At 50.1% G+C, this 23,031-nt stretch overlaps 2 protein-coding genes across 2 annotated transcripts in view; one reads left to right on the forward strand and one right to left on the reverse strand.

The window, feature by feature from the left end:
- LOC130363170 (oocyte zinc finger protein XlCOF6-like) overlaps positions 1 to 190 on the reverse strand; it is a 54,534-nt gene extending 54,344 nt beyond the window's left edge. The window contains exon 1 of the mRNA XM_056568599.1: positions 131 to 190. The gene's annotated coding sequence lies outside the window, so the exon portion shown is untranslated. The remainder of the gene's footprint in view (positions 1 to 130) is intronic.
- LOC130363168 (kanadaptin-like) lies at positions 180 to 22,930 on the forward strand (the record flags this gene model as incomplete). The annotated part of the gene is given in 8 exon segments (XM_056568596.1): positions 180 to 1,777; positions 4,782 to 4,974; positions 7,052 to 7,174; positions 17,418 to 17,478; positions 18,022 to 18,161; positions 19,435 to 19,595; positions 19,756 to 19,825; positions 22,741 to 22,930. Coding segments are annotated over 8 exon segments (2,405 nt in total), but the record flags the coding sequence as incomplete, so codon positions are not given.
- Between the last annotated feature and the right edge of the window lie 101 nt (positions 22,931 to 23,031).

Genomic DNA, 23,031 nt, shown 5'->3' on the forward strand with positions numbered 1-23,031 from the left:
CCTATAGTAGGCGGTCCTTATAGTAGATAGTCCCTATAGTAGACAGTCCTTATAGTAGATAGTCCCTACAGCAGACAGTCCCTATCCCCCTGACAGCTGATTTGTCACAGACCCCTACAGTTGCACTTACACTCCTGAGGCGGCCGTTGCTAGGCGCCAACCGCCCGCACCGGACGTGAGGTCATCTGTAGGCGCCGTCATGTGACCGGAAGAGCCTCCCGCATTTCCGTTGTGTGCATCCCATTTTGATTCGTGTGACCCGGTCGCGTTGTGTGTGGATATCGTAACCTGAGAAAGTGGCGCTGGATACATGGAGGCCGCTCAGCTGCCCCCCCATGGTGGGGAACGGCCCGATGATCCCGGGGCCCTGGAGACCGGGGATCCGGGCTCCATTGGCGGGAATGAGGCCACCAGGCTTGAGAATACCGCGGCCGGGGATGCCAGGACCTGGAATGATGAGACACCCGGGGCTGGGCATGTTGAGGGCTCCAAGGATCCCAGGGCCCGGAATGATGGGACCACCGGGGGGCCCAGGGCTTGCAGGGATGAGGCCACCGGGGGGCCCAGGGCTTGCAGGGATGAGACCACCGGGGGGCCCAGGGCTTACAAGGATGAGACCACCAGGGGGCCCAGGGCTTGCAGGAATGAGACCACCGGGGAGCCCAGGGCCCGGAATGATGAGACCCCCGGGGGGCCCAGGGCCCGGAATGATGAGACCACAGGGGGGCCCAGGGCTTGCAGGGATGAGACCACCGGGGGGCCCAGGGCCCGGAATGATGAGACCACAGGGGGGCCCAGGGCTTGCAGGGATGAGACCACAGGGGGGCCCAGGACTTGCAGGGATGAGACCGCCGGGGGGGCCAGGGCTTGCAGGGATGAGACCACCGGGGGGCCCAGGGCTTGCAGGGATGAGACCACCCGGGGGGCCAGGGCCCGGATCAATGAGACCACCGGGGAGCCCAGCTGCAGTGCGGGGCCCGGGGATCCTGTCGCCATCTCCGACAGGAATGAGAATCCCAGGAGTGAGGCCGGTGCGGACCCCAATGATGCCAGGGCTGCTTCCCCAGACAAACGGCTTACCGGGTCCCATGGGCATGAGGGGACCCATGATGCCAGGACCTGGCATGAGGGGCCCGATGCTGTTAGATCAGCGCAGTCCTATGATGCAGCGGCCAAGGACCCCACAGAACAATCCCATGCAGGGTCTGGGGGGAGCACCATTAAGGGGGCAGAGTCCTTTAAGAAACCCATCGCTCCTCTCAGGTCCGGCGGGAATGAAAAGACCTTGGACCAACATGACAAACCCGGCAGCGCCACCACCTCCGCCCAACTTCCTTCCCTCACCAGCCGGGAAAAGGCCCCGGATGTCAGCGCCAGGCTTCCCTCTGATGCCTACAGAACCAGCCCTACCATTCCCTATGAGGAACCTGCCTGGTCCGGGAGGCCCCAGGCCCTTTACACCCTGGAGACGCTAAAGGACGGCAGCATCCTGTCAACCAAAAGCCTGAATGGCAGCAGCTGGACTGTATTCGGTCGACTCCCTACCTGTCATGTGTCACTCGAACACCCTTCTGTTTCCCGGTACCATGCGGTCCTGCAGTATCGCTCAGTCCCTGGGACGGAGCAGGATCAAGATCCTGGTTTCTATGTCTATGACCTGGGCAGCACCCACGGGACCTTCATCAATAAGCAGAGGATCCAATCCAAGACCTACAGCCGCTTCCGAGTGGGACATGTGCTTAAATTCGGAGGGGGCACCAGACTGTTTGTCCTCCAGGTAGTTCACAATGTGAATGTTTCCATTATATTTTCCTTTAGTGTGTAAAAAGGTATAAGAATCCCCTCACCCGCTGGCAGGTAAGGTTTCTTTATTGACTCTAATGTCCATGCTCGGTGCAATGGTAGGGAGGTGCGGTCAGCAATGAGCCGACTGAGCGGCAGAGGCGGCGCGGCGCTCCTTTCATGGTCTTGCCCGCTTTCTCAAGTGGCTTGAGCGTGAACGGACATTATAGTCAATAAAGGAACTTGACCTGCTGCCAGCGGGTGAGGGCTTTCTTATGCCTTTTTACCCATGATTGTGATCCTGCCTCGCCTCATCTTTGAGATTGCACCCCCGGAGGTCATCACATTACACATCCACTCACAGCTTGTGTGTTTGAAGTTTATTTAACCCTTTTCAGCCCCCGTTAGAGCAGTAGTGCCAGCCCTGACTTTCTCAGCCTAAGTAGATTTTCCTTTAGCATTTCTCACACCTAGGGGTTTGCTACAAGTGGATCCAGTCTAGACAATCCTCTGTGGGTTCCTGCAGGCGCTCGTACACTTAACAGCACTTGATAATTAAAGTGTACCTGTCGTCAACAAGTGTAGCTGATACCATTATATGTATATTTGTAATATACATTGCTTAAAAAATGTGTATATTTTTGCCCCTGCAGCTACTGCCTATGTGTCTGTATGAGTCCAAATACAAGAAGTGAGGGGGGACAAGCAGGGCTCTGTACAGTAAGTAAGAAAAAGCAGGACAGTGCACTGAGGCTCTATGACATGCTCCTGGCTCATCCATGAAGGCGATTGACAATCCAGGTGTCTGCACAGAGCCCCGCTTGTCCTGCCCTCACTTCCTGTTTTTGGACTCATCATAGAGACACACAGGCAATAGCTACAGGCACAAAAATATACACATTGTTTAACCAATGTATATTACAAATATACATATAATGGAATTATCTACATTATATAAGTTTTTGTTGACAGGTACACTTTAAAGGTTTCATGTGAGATTGAAGAAGGGGTCATCCAGGAATAGGAAAAAAAGGTAATTTCATCCAATGTATAATAATAAAAAAAAAAGTGTGAATTTTTTGGCTCTGTGCGCCGGGGACAAGCGGGGCTCTGTGCGCCGGGGACAAGCGGGGCTCTGTGCGCCGGGGACAAGCTGGGCTCTGTGCGCCGGGGACAAGCGGGGCCCTGCTTATCCTGCCCTCACTTCATGTATTTTGTCTCTTGAGACACATAGGCAACAGCTGCCGAGACAAGACAGGATTTTTTTCACCCAAAAATATACACATTTTTGTTTAACAAATGTATATTGCTAATATACTGTACATATAATGGTAGTATCTAAAAAGCTTATTTACACCTCTGGGAACCTAGAGGGGGATTATACAACAAACTTTTGCAAATGACAGCTCCACTTTAATGGAATTCCCTTTAATTCTGCTGATATCAGCTTCTATTCTTTTTGAGGCTGGCGTTCAACGACCTGATGAAATAATCAAGGTTCCAGATAGACGTCACCCATAGGATATGCCCCTCTCCCTCTGTCAGCTCTGCCTGTCAGTAAGTCACTGAGGCGCATCACAGTCCTCTTGCTAGGCGGAGACATGATGGGTTAAAGTAGCTATACCTTCTATAGCTTCTCCTACTTAATATAGCTTGATGTCCTTCACCATCGCTTTTTTATTTTTATTCAGTTTTATGATTTTGCCTTCAGCAGAGAAAATGCAGGCAGGATACCAGGACTTGGCCCCATAGAGAATTTCTTCTGTCTATAAAGCAGTGGTCTCAAACTGTGGCCCTGCAGATGTTGCAAAACTTCAACTCCAAGCATGCCCAGACAGCCAAACACCTGTCTGCCTCCTCCAGAGGATCCACACTGATCATGAAAGGTAAATCAAGGCTTCCCTTTTGCGAAACTTCAACTCCAAGCATGCCCGGACAGCCGTTGGCTGTCCGGGCATGCTGGGAATTGAAGTTTTGCAACATCTGGAGGGTCACAGTTTGAGACCGCTGCTATAAGCCCATCCTGGTTCAATGTCTTTGCCTTGTGAATTAGAAACGGATTGTTGTGTGAGCTCATACGATGTCTTAAAGGGGTACTCCTGTGGAAATGTTTTTTTTTTTTTTTTTTTTTTTTTTTTTTTTTTTTTTTAAATCAACTGGTGCCAGAAAGTTATACAGATTTGTAAATTACTTCTATATAAAAATCTTAATCCTTCCAGTACTTATCATCTGCTGTATGCTCCACAGGAAGTTGTTTTCTTTTTGAACATATTTGTAAATTACTTTGCTATAGGGATTTGTTCCTGCTCTGGACAGTTCCTGACACGGACAGAGGTGTCAGCAGAGAGCACTGTGATCAGACTGAAAAGAACTACACAACTTCCTGTGGAGCATACAGCAAGATTTTTATATAGACTTAATTTACAAATCTGTTTAAAGGGGTACTCCGGTGTGAAAAAAAAAAGTTTTCAAATCAACCGGTGCAAGAAAGTTATACAGATTTGTAAATTACTTCTATTTAAACATATTAATCCTTCCAGTACTTATCAGCTGCTGTACGCTCCACAGGAAGTTAATTTCTTTTTGAATTTTCCAGTCTGACCACAGTGCTCACTGCTGACACCTATGTCTGTGTCAGGAACTTTCCAGAGCAGCAGAGATTTTCTATGGGGATATGATTCTACTCTGGACAGTTCCTGACATGGACAGAGGTGTCAGCAGAGAGCACTGTGGTCAAACAGAAAAGAAATTCACAAATTTCTATGTTTTATACAGCAGCTAATAAGTACTGGAAGGATTACGATTTTTTTTAAAAAAGAAGTAATTTACAAATCTGTTTAACTTTCAGGCACCGGTTGATTTGAAAACATTTGTTTTCCACCGGAGTACCCCTTTAACTTTCTGGCACCACTTTATTTAAAAAGAAGAAAAAAATTTCCACCAGAGTACCCCTTTAATACAATGCCGATTCAGTGATTCTAATTCATTTCTTTTCTCAGGGTCCAGATGAAGATCAGGAAGCGGAGTCCGATATGACTGTAACTCAGATCAAGGAGGCCCGGCGGCATAGAGAGAATCTGCAGAAGATGATGCTGGGAGACGACTCAGACGAAGAAGAACCTGAAGAAGAGGACAGAGAGAAGGAGAAAGAGCGGGGAGGATCGGAAGAAGCCGGCTGCATGTGGGGAATGGGTGAGGCAGGATTTTATTTTTGCCGTTTCACTTTGCCTTCAGGAGGGAGTGTTGGGCCATGTTCACACAACGTCAAAAAAGGGCTGTTTTATGCCATTTATAGCTAAAAAAAACAGCTGCAGTGTCAGGCAACAGTCACTTGGCGGACCCACCCACAGCTATAGGAAGCGGATGCGTCTGTGTGAAACGGCTGTTGCCCAACACTGCCGCTATCATAACCTCGTAAGTCTGGAGAGGAAAAAAATGGCAGAGCTCCTCATGGGACAAGTATCGTTTGATACAGTGTGTTGTCAAGCAAGTGGTGTGCAGTGGGTGTTAGTAAACCACTCACCTTGCTTAGTTGTGTATATAGACACAACTACAAATGCGCTTGGATGATCATGCAGGTGGTGCAGCCTCCTGGTCCCCGATCTAGGAGTGCTCCTGGCCGGTAGGTACAGTGGTAAATATGAGAGTAAAAATTTACCAGGTTTTCGGCGCAATCCACCAAGGATGGGTCAGAGTTTCTTCAAAAGAATTTTTATTTGCCAAAGAAACAACGCGTTTCAGAGCTTTGGAGCTCCTTCGTCAGGTAAACATGGGCAGTATACTGCCATGTTTACCTGACGAAGGAGCTCCAAAGCTCTGAAATGTGTTGTTTCTTTGGCAAATAAAAATTCTTTTGAAGAAACTCTGACCCATCCTTGGTGGATTGCGCCGAAAACCTGGTAAATTTTTACTCTCATATTTACCGCTAACATAACCTTAACATTTTAATAAAAGCTACATGAATGAAACCTTGGTGGTGAGTGCCACTTATTTACGGTTTAGTATTCGTCATGGATGTTGTATTACAGCGTACCTGTCATTAGAAAATAAAACCCTTTGATAGGTCACAGGGACATGTTAAAGGTTTTAGATCAGTCAGGGTCTTAGTGCTTAGACCCCTACGGATGATTGGAATGAGTAGGGAGAAGTGCATCCCAGCTCAGAGCAATCTCAGTCCTGCTGCCCCATTAAAAGTCTATGGAGTCGTCCGAAGAAGCTGGATGGAGATCACTATGAAGCTGGAAGTGAAGTGCGCTTCTCTCCACTCGTTTTCCCGACCATGGTGGATCTCAGCACTGAGACACTGACTGATTAAAATCTTTGACAAGTCAAAAGTTTTTCTAAACAACAGGTAAACTTTAAAGGGGTCCTCCAGCCCCCTCCATGTATTATCCATGGGAGCGCCAGAGACAGTGCTGTACGCCCTCATAGAGATGCATGGAGTTGTTGTGTTGACCATGCTCAATGCTTAAAGGGGTACTCCGGTGGAAAACCTTTTTTATTTTTTATTTTTTTAAATCAACTGGTGCCAGAAAGTTAAATAAATTTGTAAATGACTTCTATTAAAAAATCTTTACCCGTATCTTCCAGTACTTCTTAGCAGCTGTATGCTACGGAGGAAATTCTTTTCTTTTTGAATTTCTTTTTTGTCTTGTCCACAGTGCTCTCTGCTGACACCTCTGTCCATGTCAGGAACTGTCCAGAGCAGCATAGGTTTGCAATAGGGATTTTCTCCTGCTCTGGACAGTTCCTGACACAGACAGAGGTGTCAGCAGAGAGCACTGTGGACAAGACAAAAAAAGAAATTCAAAAAGAAAAGAATTTCCTCGGTAGCATACAGCTGCTAAAAAGTACTGGAAGGGTAAATATTTTTTAATAGAAGTCATTTACAAATTTATTTAACTTTCTGGCACCAGTTGATTTAAAAAAAAAAAAAAAAAGTTTTCCACCGGAGTACCCCTTTAAGAGCCTGGGTGGTGTGTAAGATTGCGGTCGGACCCCATGCGATCAGACACTTATACCCATCCTTTTGGAGTACCCCTTTATATGTTTATTGTACTGCAGGAGAAGGCTTACACCCATCATTGTAGGTGAATAAGAGGAGTAGTGCTGACTTCCTAAGGGAAGCTTTGTTTGGATGATAATGAGTGTTTCCATTCACTGACAGCAAGCAGAGAAGTAGGGTCTTGTGATAATGTAATACACGGAGTGCACTACTAATATTTTGTTATCATTTCCCTCATTGGTGATTTCTGCCTTCATTTTGCAGGGGATGATGCGGAGGAGGAGGAGAGCGATGTGAACCCCATTGCTATGGAGTATCAGGTGGAGCGGGAGGCTTTGTACTCCAAAGATCCAAAGAAGACGCTCCAGGGGTTCTTCGATAGAGAAGGTAAAAATCTGGTGAATCCGGTTGGTTTCAGAGGCCAGGAACATTACTAAGTGTTTGTCATATGATCGACTTTAAAGGGGTATTCCGGTGCTTACACATCTTATCCCCTATCCAAAGGATAGGGGATAAGATGCCTGATCGCGGGAGTCCCGCCGCTGGGGACGCCCGTGATCTTGCTCGCAGCACCCCGTTTGTAATAAGTCCCGGAGCGAACATGCTCCGGGGACTTATTACAAACGGGGTGCCGCGTGCATGATCACGGGCGTCCCCAGCGGCGTCCCCAGGGCTATGACGTCACAAGCTCCCGGCTCTAGCGTTTGGAACAGTTTGTGCCAAACACTGAGTGGCGGAGTGCCCCTTTAACTCACCAGGATTCTGACTATGATGCAAGCGTTAACCCTACCGATCCCAACATCTAACGTTGTCGCAGTGTTTATGTTCACTCATCAGACCACCTGTAGCACGATCGCAGAGTCTGACTGAAAATGGCGACCCGAGTTCTGCTTACCTGCTCAGGACATGATCTTGTATAGTCTGCCCACAGAGGCAGACTATAAAAGTAGATTGCCGATATCGCTGATCACTGCTATACCTAAACAGTAATAGCAATGCAAAGATTGCTATAAATACAGTAGTCCCCTATGGGAATTTTAAAATCGTTAAATCTATATATATAAAACTCAACGTGTATGTGTGTGTGTTTGTTTGTATGTATGTATGTGTGTATGTGTGTGTGTATGTGTATATATGTGTATGTTCCACAAAAACTTTCAAACGTCTAAAGATATTAACATGAAACTTGGTCACATGTTACTTATATGTCAACAACAAACATAGGATCGGTGATTTAACCCTTACTCACCCCCATTTGCCAGGGGCGGGGTTTATGTTTAAAGTCCTATACAAGTCAATGGGAAATATATGTTACTGCATAACTTCCAAACGGCTGGAGATATTTCGATAATACTTGGTCACATGTCACTTATATGTCCACTTAACATATAGGATAGTTCATTTAACCCTTAACTACCCCCATTTGGGAGGGTCAGGGTTTTGTTTAACCCCTTAAGGACTCAGGGTTTTTCCGTTTTTGCACTTTCGTTTTTTCCTCCTTACCTTTTAAAAATCATAACCCTTTCAATTTTCCACCTAAAAATCCATATTATGGCTTATTTTTTGCGTCGCCAATTCTACTTTGCAGTGACATTAGTCATTTTACCCAAAAATGCACGGCGAAATGGAAAAAAAAATCATTGTGCGACAAAATCGAAGAAAAAATGCCATTTTGTAACTTTTGGGGGCTTCCGTTTCTACGCAGTGCATATTTCGGTAAAAATTACACCTTATCATTATTCTGGAGGTCCATACGGTTAAAATGATCCCCTACTTATATAGGTGATTTTGTCGCACTTCTGGAAAAAATCATAACTACATGCAGGAAAATGTATACGTTTAAAAGTGTCATCTTCTGACCCCTATAACTTTTTTATTTTTCCACGTACAGGGCGGTATGAGGACTAATTTTTTGCGCCGTGATCTGAAGTTTTTATCGGTATGATTTTTGTTTTGATCACTTTTTATTCATTTTTTAATGGTATAAAAAGTGACCGAAAATGCGCTTTTTTTGACTTTGGAATTTTTTTGCGCGTACGCCATTGACCGTGCGGTTTAATTAATGATATATTTTTATAGTTCGGACATTTACACACGCGGCGATACCACATATGTTTGTTTATTTATTTATTTGACACTGTTTTATTTTTTTTATGGGAAAAGGGGAGTGATTCAAACTTTTTTTTATTAGGGAAGGGGTTAAATTACCTTTATTAACACTTTTATTTTTTTTATTATTTTTGCAGTGTTATAGGTCCCATAGGGACCTATAACACTGCACACACTGATCTCTTACAATGATCATTATTATCCCATAGGGACCTATAACACTGCACACACTGATCATTGTTATCCCATAGGGACCTATAACACTGCACACACTGATCTCTTACACAGATCACAGGTGTGTATTAACACGCCTGTGATCAGCATTATCGGCTGCCTGAATCTCAGGCACGGAGCAGTCATTCGTCGATCGGACACCGAGGAGGCAGGTAAGGGCCCTCCCGGTGTCCTGTAAGCTGTTCGATTTCACCGCGGCGGTCCCGAACAGCCCGACTGAGCAGCCGGGTCACTTTCGCTTTAGAAGCGGCAGTCAGCTTTGACCGCCGCTTCTAAAGGGTTAATACCGCACATCGCCGCGATCGGCGATGTGTGGTATTAGCCGCAGGTCCCGGCCGTTGATGAGCGCCGGGACCGACGCGATATGATGCGGGATCGCGCCGCGATCCCGCTTCATATCGCGGGAGCCGGCGCAGGACGTAAATATACGCCCTGCGTCGTTAAGGGGTTAAAGTCCCATGCAAATCAATGGGAAATGTATGTTCCCACATAACTTCCATACGGCTGGAGATATTTCAATACCTGGTCACATATTATGGGTCTGGATAGGAGGTCGACATAGGAGGACGGGGTAGGAGGTTGACGTAGGAGGTCTGGGATATGACAACAATATATGAGGACGGGATATGAAGTCAAAAGCTTCCTCCTCTGTTTATTTTCCTCCCCAAAAAGGATTTGGAAGGAAAAACCGGGCAATGCCGGGTACTCAGCTAGTTAGTAAAAAAAAAAAAAAGCCCTTCCTCCAATAAAAATAAAATCACCCTTTTCTTGTTTTTACAAAAACAAGTGTAAGAATTTTTTTTTTGATATTGCTTCATGCATAAATGTCCGTACTATTAAAATAGAATGTTAAAGGACAACTGCAGCCATAACAACTCATCCCCTATCCACAAATCACTAGTCAGACCACACATAGAATACTGTGTACAGTACTAGTCACACCACACATAGAATACTGTGTACAGTACTGGTCAGACCACACAGGGAATACTGTGTACAGTACTGGTCAGACCACACATAGAATACCGTGTACAGTACTGGTCAGACCACACATAGAATACTGTGTACAGTACTGGTCAGACCCCACATAGAATACTGTGTACAGTACTAGTCACACCACACATAGAATACTGTGTACAGTACTAGTCAGACCACACATAGAATACTGTGTACAGTACTAGTCACACCACACATAGAATACTGTGTACAGTACTGGTCAGACCACACAGGGAATACTGTGTACAGTACTGGTCAGACCACACATAGAATACCGTGTACAGTACTGGTCAGACCACACATAGAATACTGTGTACAGTACTGGTCAGACCCCACATAGAATACTGTGTACAGTACTGGTCAGACCACACATAGAATACTGTGTACAGTACTGGTCAGACCACACATAGAATACTGTGTACAGTACTGGTCAGAACACACATGGAATACTGTGTACAGTACTGGTCACACCACACATAGAATACTGTGCACAGTACTGGTCAGACCACACATAGAATACTGTGTACAGTACTGGTCAGACCACACATAGAATACTGTGTACATTACTGGTCAGACCACGCATAGAATACTGTGTACAGTACTGGTCAGACCACACATAGAATACTGTGTACATTACTGGTCAGACCACACATGGAATACTGTGTACATTACTGGTCAGACCACACATGGAATACTGTGTACAGTACTGGTCAGACCACACATGGAATACTGTGTACAGTACTGGTCAGACCACACATGGAATACTGTGTACATTACTGGTCAGACCACACATAGAATACTGTGTACAGTACTGGTCAGACCACACATAGAATACTGTGTACAGTACTGGTCAGACCACACATAGAATACTGTGTACAGTACTGGTCAGACCACACATAGAATACTGTGTACAGTACTGGTCAGACCACACATAGAATATTGTGTACAGTACTGGTCAGACCACACATAGAATACTGTGTACAGTACTGGTCAGACCACACATAGAATATTGTGTACAGTACTGGTCAGACCACACATAGAATACTGTGTACAGTACTGGTCAGACCACACATAGAATACTGTGTACAGTACTGGTCAGACCACACATAGAATACTGTGTACAGTACTGGTCAGACCACACATAGAATACTGTGTACAGTACTGGTCAGACCACACATAGAATACTGTGTACAGTACTGGTCAGACCACACATAGAATACTGTGTACAGTACTGGTCAGACCACACATAGAATACTGTGTACAGTACTGGTCAGACCACACATAGAATACTGTGTACAGTACTGGTCAGACCACACATAGAATACTGTGTACAGTACTGGTCAGACCACACATAGAATACTGTGTACAGTACTGGTCAGACCACACATAGAATACTGTGTACAGTACTGGTCAGACCACACATAGAATACTGTGTACAGTACTGGTCAGACCACACATAGAATACTGTGTACAGTACTGGTCAGACCATACATAGAATACTGTGTACAGTACTGGTCAGACCATACATAGAATACTGTGTACAGTACTGGTCAGACCATACATAGAATACTGTGTACAGTACTGGTCAGACCACACAGACTACTGTGTACAGGACTGGTCAGACCACACATGGAATACTGTGTACAGGACTGGTCAGACCACACGTGGAATACTGTGTACAGGACTGGTCAGACCACACGTGGAATACTGTGTACAGGACTGGTCAGACCACACGTGGAATACTGTGTACAGGACTGGGCAGACCACACGTGGAATACTGTGTACAGGACTGGGCAGACCACACGTGGAATACTGTGTACAGGACTGGGCAGACCACACGTGGAATACTGTGTACAGGACTGGGCAGACCACACGTGGAATACTGTGTACAGGACTGGGCAGACCACACGTGGAATACTGTGTACAGGACTGGGCAGACCACACGTGGAATACTGTGTACAGGACTGGGCAGACCACACGTGGAATACTGTGTACAGGACTGGGCAGACCACACGTGGAATACTGTGTACAGGACTGGGCAGACCACACGTGGAATACTGTGTACAGGACTGGGCAGACCACACGTGGAATACTGTGTACAGGACTGGGCAGACCACACGTGGAATACTGTGTACAGGACTGGGCAGACCACACGTGGAATACTGTGTACAGGACTGGGCAGACCACACGTGGAATACTGTGTACAGGACTGGGCAGACCACACGTGGAATACCGTGTACAGGACTGGGCAGACCACACGTGGAATACCGTGTACAGGACTGGGCAGACCACACGTGGAATACCGTGTACAGGACTGGGCAGACCACACGTGGAATACCGTGTACAGGACTGGGCAGACCACACGTGGAATACCGTGTACAGGACTGGGCAGACCACACGTGGAATACCGTGTACAGGACTGGGCAGACCACACGTGGAATACCGTGTACAGGACTGGGCAGACCACACGTGGAATACCGTGTACAGGACTGGGCAGACCACACGTGGAATACCGTGTACAGGACTGGGCAGACCACACGTGGAATACCGTGTACAGGACTGGGCAGACCACACGTGGAATACCGTGTACAGGACTGGGCAGACCACACGTGGAATACCGTGTACAGGACTGGGCAGACCACACGTGGAATACCGTGTACAGGACTGGGCAGACCACACGTGGAATACCGTGTACAGGACTGGGCAGACCACACGTGGAATACCGTGTACAGGACTGGGCAGACCACACGTGGAATACCGTGTACAGGACTGGGCAGACCACACGTGGAATACCGTGTACAGGACTGGGCAGACCACACGTGGAATACCGTGTACAGGACTGGGCAGACCACACGTGGAATACCGTGTACAGGACTGGGCAGACCACACGTGGAATACCGTGTACAGGACTGGGCAGACCACACGTGGAATACCGTGTACAGGACTGGGCAGACCACACGTGGAATACCGTGTACAGGACTGGGCAGACCACACGTGGAATACCGTGTACAGGACTGGGCAGACCACACGTGGAATACCGTGTACAGGACTGGGCAGACCACACGTGGAATACCGTGTACAGGACTGGGCAGACCACACGTGGAATACCGTGTACAGGACTGGGCAGACCACACGTGGAATACCGTGTACAGGACTGGGCAGACCACACGTGGAATACCGTGTACAGGACTGGGCAGACCACACGTGGAATACCGTGTACAGGACTGGGCAGACCACACGTGGAATACCGTGTACAGGACTGGGCAGACCACACGTGGAATACCGTGTACAGGACTGGGCAGACCACACGTGGAATACCGTGTACAGGACTGGGCAGACCACACGTGGAATACCGTGTACAGGACTGGGCAGACCACACGTGGAATACCGTGTACAGGACTGGGCAGACCACACGTGGAATACCGTGTACAGGACTGGGCAGACCACACGTGGAATACCGTGTACAGGACTGGGCAGACCACACGTGGAATACCGTGTACAGGACTGGGCAGACCACACGTGGAATACCGTGTACAGGACTGGGCAGACCACACGTGGAATACCGTGTACAGGACTGGGCAGACCACACGTGGAATACCGTGTACAGGACTGGGCAGACCACACGTGGAATACCGTGTACAGGACTGGGCAGACCACACGTGGAATACCGTGTACAGGACTGGGCAGACCACACGTGGAATACCGTGTACAGGACTGGGCAGACCACACGTGGAATACCGTGTACAGGACTGGGCAGACCACACGTGGAATACCGTGTACAGGACTGGGCAGACCACACGTGGAATACCGTGTACAGGACTGGGCAGACCACACGTGGAATACCGTGTACAGGACTGGGCAGACCACACGTGGAATACCGTGTACAGGACTGGGCAGACCACACGTGGAATACCGTGTACAGGACTGGGCAGACCACACGTGGAATACCGTGTACAGGACTGGGCAGACCACACGTGGAATACCGTGTACAGGACTGGGCAGACCACACGTGGAATACCGTGTACAGGACTGGGCAGACCACACGTGGAATACCGTGTACAGGACTGGGCAGACCACACGTGGAATACCGTGTACAGGACTGGGCAGACCACACGTGGAATACCGTGTACAGGACTGGGCAGACCACACGTGGAATACCGTGTACAGGACTGGGCAGACCACACGTGGAATACCGTGTACAGGACTGGGCAGACCACACGTGGACTACCGTGTACAGGACTGGGCAGACCACACGTGGACTACCGTGTACAGGACTGGGCAGACCACACGTGGACTACCGTGTACAGGACTGGGCAGACCACACGTGGACTACCGTGTACAGGACTGGGCAGACCACACGTGGACTACCGTGTACAGGACTGGGCAGACCACACGTGGACTACTGTGTACAGGACTGGGCAGACCACACGTGGACTACTGTGTACAGGACTGGGCAGACCACACGTGGACTACTGTGTACAGGACTGGGCAGACCACACGTGGACTACTGTGTACAGGACTGGGCAGACCACACGTGGACTACTGTGTACAGGACTGGGCAGACCACACGTGGACTACTGTGTACAGGACTGGGCAGACCACACGTGGACTACTGTGTACAGGACTGGGCAGACCACACGTGGACTACTGTGTACAGGACTGGGCAGACCACACGTGGACTACTGTGTACAGGACTGGTCAGACCACACGTGGACTACTGTGTACAGGACTGGTCAGACCACACGTGGACTACTGTGTACAGGACTGGTCAGACCACACGTGGACTACTGTGTACAGGACTGGTCAGACCACACGTGGACTACTGTGTACAGGACTGGTCAGACCACACGTGGACTACTGTGTACAGGACTGGTCAGACCACACGTGGACTACTGTGCACAGGACTGGTCAGACCACACGTGGACTACTGTGCACAGGACTGGTCAGACCACACGTGGACTACTGTGCACAGGACTGGTCAGACCACACGTGGACTACTGTGCACAGGACTGGTCAGACCACACGTGGACTACTGTGCACAGGACTGGTCAGACCACACGTGGACTACTGTGCACAGGACTGGTCAGACCACACGTGGACTACTGTGCACAGGACTGGTCAGACCACACGTGGACTACTGTGCACAGGACTGGTCAGACCACACGTGGACTACTGTGCACAGGACTGGTCAGACCACACGTGGACTACTGTGCACAGGACTGGTCAGACCACACGTGGACTACTGTGCACAGGACTGGTCAGACCACACGTGGAATACTGTGCACAGGACTGGTCAGACCACACGTGGAATACTGTGCACAGGACTGGTCAGACCACACGTGGAATACTGTGCACAGGACTGGTCAGACCACACGTGGAATACTGTGCACAGGACTGGTCAGACCACACGTGGAATACTGTGCACAGTACTGGTCAGACCACACGTGGAATACTGTGCACAGTACTGGTCAGACCACACATGGAATACTGTGCACAGTACTGGGCACCTGTGTACAAGAAAGATACAGTGGAGCTTGAGAGGGTTCATAGACGGGCAACCATGGTCACCACCCATCTTGAAAAGTTCCCCCCTCACATATACTAATGTGCCACAAACAGGAAGTTAATATCACCAACCATTCCCATTTTATTAAGGTGTATCCATATAAATGGCCCACCCTGTATATTAGGGGGCAGTACAGAGATCTCTCCATGATCTATTGACTGTATCTATAACAAGGGGGCATCCTGTGCGTCTAGAGGGAAGAAGGTTTCTACACCAGCACAGACGGGGGTTCTTTACTGTAAGAGCAGTGAGACTGTGGAATTCTCTCCCTGAGGAGGTGGTCATGGTGAACTCTGTGATAGAATATAAAAAGGGTCTGGATGCATTTTTGGAGAATAATAACATTACAGGTTATGGATATGAGATTTATAAGGACAGAACGTTGATCCAGGGATTTATTCTGATGCCATATTGGAGTCGGGAAGGAATTTTTACCTCTAGTATGAGGGTTTTTTGCCTCCTCTGGATCAACTCAGTAGGGACTCATTAGGAATATAGATTGAACTTGATAGACTCTTCCCCCCCCCCCACTAAAAAATTTGGTTGCGCAAAAAATAACCAGCCTTAAATGAGCCTGTGGATGGAGAAAATATGTTTGTTGCTAAAAATTTTATGCTACAAATAGGTATAAGGTGGCAAACTGCACCAGTATAAATCAAAGGTCCGAGCTGACTAAACTATTACCTATACCCGAGGTGTCTGGGGAAAAAAAAAAACACTAAAAATTAGGGATCAACCGATCAATACCGGTATGGCCGATATTATCGGCCGATAACCACGATTTTGGGCATTATCGGTATCGGCAATTACCTTGCCGATAATGCACCGACCCGTCGGACCCCCCCCAACGTAGTGCTGAGTGGTATACCAGTATGAACCGGATACCGTTTTTTTTTTTTCCCACGGTATGGATTTTTGCCCATACCGCTATACCAGTCGGGCCCCTCCCCCACCCTCCGAGTCAATAAAAAGAATTAAACTTACCCGTAATGGGGGTGGTCCGGGCCATCCATCCTTCCTGTACTGTCTGGCGGCATTCCGGGTGGAGGGTGAACCGGTCCGGGCTGTTCTTCTCCGGGGGTCCTCTTCTCCACTATGGGAAGGCTCCGGCATAGTACGCTGCATAGACGCCGCTACGCTGTGATGTCCTTGCAGCAACTGGGAAGGTGAGTCAGGGTTCTGGGATGGACAGGGGTCTGTATAATATACTATACCTACAATAGGCCCTCCAGCTGTTGCAAAACTACAACTCCCAGCATGCCCGGACAGCCAACGGCTGTCCGGGCATGCTGGGAGTAGTTGTTTTGCAACAGCTGGAGGCACCCCTAGGCGCGGCGGGGGGGAGCGGTGGCGGTGATAGGTCTCAGGACCCCCGAACAGGCAGGGGGAGAGAAGCGGGTGGCGGCGGCGGTCTATGGCACCGCAAAAGCCACTGCAGTGCATTGATTTAAAGCGCCCGCTTTAAATCAATGCTCTGCAGCGGTGTCGCGGGGGGATAAATAGCCGATAACTTATACCGGAATATCGGTATAAGTTATCGGCTATCGGCCCTAACCTCCACCGATTATCAGTATCGGCCCTAAAAAAATATCAGTCGATCCCTAGTTCTCATATCCAATGGTCTTAGAGCACTAATCTTTTTTAGCGTTTTTCTAAAATGCGCTTGTTGTTGTTTTTTTTGTTGATTTGCTCGCGCTCACTGGGACGGACTCTGTTCTCTTGCAGGAGAGGAGCTGGATTTCGAATACGAAGAGCGAGGAATCGGGTCGTGGTTCTGCAGAGTAAAGTATGTCGGACCGAAATAGCAGAATTTGAGTAAAGTGCACCTCTATATTTAGGCATCTACTAAGGCCGTGTTCAAATGGTGGAAAATGTGCGGAATGTCCTCCAGGAAAACGGGCGGATGTTCCGCATGTTTTGCCAGTGCTAGAACTGCTGGGAAATGCACAGTCTCTATAGACGGCAATGCATTTCTGAGCGGAATCTGCAGAAACAATGAACAGGTTCATTGTTTCTGCGGAGGCTGAAATTGGGATTTCCGCAGGGGAATTACCACAACAGATGTTTCCGCCGCGGAAATCCCAATTTCAGCCTCCGCAGAAACAATGAACCTGTTCATTGTTTCTGCAGATTCCGCTCAGAAATGCATTGCCGTCTATGGAGACTGTACATGATGAAGCAGAATCCCATTGAAATCAATAGTACTCTGCTGCAGCAGAATTTCCGCGACATTCCACTTGGAAATTACCTAGTGTAGTAGGGGGTCCTTGGCGTACTTATTTATGCTACTTCTCACGGTCTCGGTCTTCTCCCTCCCCGTTGTCCCTAGGTTGCCCGCTGATGATTCTTCAGGGAAGCAGCTGGTGGCGGAAGTGGTACATTCGGGAAAGAAAAAGGACGCAATGAGACTATGTTGTATGGAGGCCTGCCGCATCCTGGACATGAGAGGGTTACTGCGCCAGGAGGCCGGTCAGTACTCGCACCGCTGATGCTGCTTTATAGGGGTCAGGAACATATTGTAATGGATAGGGCAAAGTCTGACCAATGGGGGACACCCACCCATGTTTTGACCAGGGGAACCCCAACCCCCATCAGAACATAGAGCAGCGTTTCCCAACCAGGTTGGTTGCAAAACTACAGTTCCCAACATGCTGGGAGTTGTAATTTTGCAACAGCTGGAGGCCCCACTGATTGGGAAACATAGTGTTTCAGTGTTTCCCAATCAGTGTGCCTCCAGCTGTTGCAAAACTACAACTCCCACCATGCCCGGACAGCCGTTGGCTGTCCGGGCATGGTGGGAGTTGTAGTTTTGCAACAGCTGGAGGCCCCCCGATTGGGAAACACTGACATAGTGTGTCAGCATATAATGTACAGTCACACGTGTGCACGACTGCTACAAGCAAATGCAAGATAGGCCCGACAGCCCTTATACAGCAAAATTGGATGAAGTCAATTACACCCTGTTATCAGCCATTTTAGTAGAGAGGTAGATATTGAAGGGGTATTCCATGAAAAAATAAAAAAAAAATTTCATATCAACTGGCTCCAGGAAGTTAAACAGATTTGTAAATTACTTCTATTAAAAAATCTTAATCCTTCCATTACTCATCAGATGCTGAAGTTGAGTTGTTCTTTTGTCTGATCACAGTGCTCTCTACTGACATCTCTGTCCATGTTAGGAACTCCCCAGAATAGAAACAAATCCCCCTAGCAAACCTCTCCTGCTCTGGACAGTTCCTTACATGGACAGAGGTGTCAGCAGAGAGCACTGTGGTCAGACAGAAAAAAAACAGCTCAATTTCAGCAGCTGATAAGTACTGGAAGGATTAAGATTTTTTTTTAATAGAAGTAATTTACAAATCTGTTTAACTTTCTGGAGCCAGTTGAGATAGATATATACATATGTCAACTAGCTCCAAAGAGTGAAACAGATTTGTAAATTACTTCTATTAAAAAAATCTTAATCCTACCAGTACTTATCAGCTGCTGAAGTTGAGTTCTTTTCTGTTTGACCACAGTGCTCTCTACTGTCAGGAACTGTCCAGAGCAGGAGAGGTTTGCTATGGGGATTTGCTCCTACTCTCTGGACAGTTGCGAAGACAGACAGAGGTGTCAGACAGAAAAGAACAACTCAACTTCAGCATCTGAAGTACTGGAAGGATTAAGGTTTTTTTAATAGAATTCATTCACAATCTGTCCCATCTGTTCGACATGAATAACCTTCGTTTCCCCATCATTCTAGTCTCACGTAAAAGAAAAGGCAAACAGTGGGAGGACGAAGATTTTTATGACAGCGATGATGACACTTTCCTCGACCGCACAGGAATTGTAGAGAAAAAACGACTGAATCGAATGAAGAAAGCCGGAAAGATCGAGGAGAAACCCGAAACCTACGAGTCCCTGGTGAGTAAGACGACGCCAGCCTTAGGGGGTCTCTTATCTTGTATGGGTCACATACTGGGAAGAGTAATAACATGGGGGGGGGGGGGGGGGGACAAGTCAGGGGTCTTGTGTGTGGAGCATTTGTGCTGGAACTGATTTTATATTTCTGATTATATATTAGACGGCAAAACTGGTTCTTGTTGAAAAGGAAATCACAGAAGTGGCAGAAAAGCTGAGAACGAATCGGCAAGGTAATGTAGAGCAGGGGGTGGTCCAGTCTGATGAGGTAGAGCGGGGGGGTGGTCCAGTCTGATGAGGTAGAGCGGGGGGGGGGGTCCAGTCTGATGAGGTAGAGCGGGGGGTGGTTTAGTCTGATGAGGTAGAGCCGGGGGTGGTCCAGTCTGATGAGGTAGAGCGGGGGGTGGTCCAGTCTGATGAGGTAGAGCGGGGGGTGGTCTAGTCTGATGAGGTAGAGTGGGTGGTGGTCTAGTCTGATGAGGTAGAGCGGGTGGTGGTCCAGTCTGATGAGGTAGAGCGGGTGGTGGTCTAGTCTAATGAGGTAGAGCGGGTGGTCCAGTCTGATGAGGTAGAGCGGGTGGTGGTCTAGTCTGATGAGGTAGAGCGGGTGGTGGTCCAGTCTGATGAGGTAGAGCGGGTGGTGGTCTAGTCTGATGAGGTAGAGCGGGTGGTGGTCTAGTCTGATGAGGTAGAGCGGGTGGTGGTCTAGTCTGATGAGGTAGAGCGGGGGGGGGGGGTCCAGTCTGATGAGGTAGAGCGGGGGTTGGTCCAGTCTGATGAGGTAGAGCGGGGGTTGGTCCAGTCTGATGAGGTAGAGCGGGGGTTGTCCCGGCTTATAAGGTAGAGTGGGGGGTGCGGGTGGGGGTGGCCCCGGCTTATAAGGCAGAGCGGGGGAGTGGCCCCGGCTTATAAGGTGTAGTGGGAGTGGGGGGTGGCCCCGGCTTATAAGGTAGAGCGGGGGGGTGGCCCCGGCTTATAAGGTAGAGCGGGGGGGTGGCCCCGGCTTATAAGGTAGAGCGGGGGGGTGGCCCTGGCTTATAAGGTAAAGCGGGCAGGTGGCCCCAGCTTATAAGGTAGAGCGGGGGGGTCGCCCCGGCTTATAAGGTAGAGTGGGGGGTGCGGGTGGGGGTGGCCCCGGCTTATAAGGTGTAGTGGGAGTGGGGGGTGGCCTGGCTTATAAAGTAGAGCGCGGGGGGGGGGCTGTAGTGGGGGAAGGTTGGCCCCGGCTTATAAGGTAGAGCGGGGGGAGGATGGCCCCGGCTTATAAGGTAGAGGGGGGGGGGGGGGTGCGGGTGGGGGGGGCCCCGGCTTATAAGGTAGAGCGGGGGTGGAGGGTGGCCCCGGCTTATAAGGTAGAGTGGGGGTGGAGGGTGGCCGCGGCTTATAAGGTAGAGTGGGGGTGGAGGGTGGCCCCGGCTTATAAGGTAGAGCGGGGGGGAGGGGGTGGCCCCGGCTTATAAGGTAGAGCGGGGGGGTGGCCCCGGCTTATAAGGTAGAGCGGGGGGGTGGCCCCGGCTTATAAGGTAGAGCGGGGGGGTGGCCCCGGCTTATAAGGTAGAGCGGGGGGGTGGCCCCGGCTTATAAGGTAGAGCGGGGGGGTGGCCCTGGCTTATAAGGTAAAGCGGGCAGGTGGCCCCAGCTTATAAGGTAGAGCGGGGGGTCGCCCCGGCTTATAAGGTAGAGTGGGGGGTGCGGGTGGGGGTGGCCCCGGCTTATAAGGTGTAGTGGGAGTGGGGGGTGGCCTGGCTTATAAAGTAGAGCGCGGGGGGGGGGGGGGCTGTAGTGGGGGAAGGTTGGCCCCGGCTTATAAGGTAGAGCGGGGGGAGGTTGGCCCCGGCTTATAAGGTAGAGCGGGGGGAGGATGGCCCCGGCTTATAAGGTAGAGGGGGGGGGGGGGTGCGGGTGGGGGTGGCCCCGGCTTATAAGGTAGAGCGGGGGTGGAGGGTGGCCCCGGCTTATAAGGTAGAGTGGGGGTGGAGGGTGGCCCCGGCTTATAAGGTAGAGTGGGGGTGGAGGGTGGCCCCGGCTTATAAGGTAGAGCGGGGGGGAGGGGGTGGCCCCGGCTTATAAGGTAGAGCGGGGGGAGGATGGCCCCGGCTTATAAGGTAGAGGGGGGGGGGGGGTGCGGGTGGGGGTGGCCCCGGCTTATAAGGTAGAGCGGGGGTGGAGGGTGGCCCCGGCTTATAAGGTAGAGTGGGGGTGGAGGGTGGCCCCGGCTTATAAGGTAGAGCGGGGGGGGAGGGGGTGGCCCCGGCTTATAAGGTAGAGCGGGCGGGTGGCCCCGGCTTATAAGGTAGAGCGGGGGGGTGGCCCCGGCTTATAAGGTAGAGCGGGGGGGTGGCCCCGGCTTATAAGGTAGAGCGGGGGGGTGGCCCCGGCTTATAAGGTAGAGCGGGAGCGGGGGGGTGGCCCCGGTTTATAAGGTAGAGCGGGAGCGGGGGGGTGGCCCCGGCTTATAAGGTAGAGCGGGAGCGGGGGGGTGGGTCCGGCTTATAAGGTAGAGCGGGAGCGGGGGGGTGGGTCCGGCTTATAAGGTAGAGCGGGAGTGGCCCCGGCTTATAAGGTAGAGCGGGAGTGGGGGGTGGCCCCGGCTTATAAGGTAGAGCGGGAGTGGGGGGTGGGTCCGGCTTATAAGGTAGAGCGGGGGTGGAGGGTGGCCCCGGCTTATAAGGTAGAGCAGGAGTGGGGGGTGGCCCCGGCTTATAAGGTAGAGTGGGGGGTGCGGGTGGCCCCAGCTTATTAGATAGAGCGGGGGGTGGCCCCTGCTTATAAGGTGTAGTGGGAGTGGGGGGTGGCCCCCGGCTTATAAGGTAGAGCGGGGGGGTGGCCCTGGCTTATAAGGTAAAGCGGGCAGGTGGCCCCAGCTTATAAGGTAGAGCGGGGGGTCGCCCCGGCTTATAAGGTAGAGTGGGGGGTGCGGGTGGGGGTGGCCCCGGCTTATAAGGTGTAGTAGGAGTGGGGGGTGGCCTGGCTTATAAGGTAGAGCGCGGGGGGGGGGGGGGTGTATAGTGGGGGGGGGTGGCCGTAGTTGGGGGTGGTGGCCCCGGCTTATAAGGTAGAGGGGCGCGTTATGCTTTAATAAACTTAAGGCTCACCCAGGCTTAGTCACCTGGTGTCAGTCACACATGGGACTCTCCCTCTTCTCCAGGTGAAGCCCAGACCTCTACCCAGGACTCTCTGGACGCCTTCATGACAGAAATCAAATCTGGCGCCTCCTTAGACAACGTGACCCGCAAGAAGCTTCACTTACAGTCCTTGGAGCTGAAGAAGGAGCAGCAGAGGCTGAAGAGTCTCATCAAGATCGTCCAGCCGACCAAACTCCCCGAGCTAAAAACTGAGTGAGTGTCATTAATACCCATCTCCTCCCGCTGTGATGCTGATGGACATAGTGCGGACACTGTCCGGGGAGATCGGCCGCACGTGACCCAGGGAGAGATTT

Source organism: Hyla sarda, chromosome 3, assembly GCF_029499605.1.
Source record: "Hyla sarda isolate aHylSar1 chromosome 3, aHylSar1.hap1, whole genome shotgun sequence".
Taxonomy (NCBI): Eukaryota; Metazoa; Chordata; class Amphibia; order Anura; family Hylidae; genus Hyla; species Hyla sarda.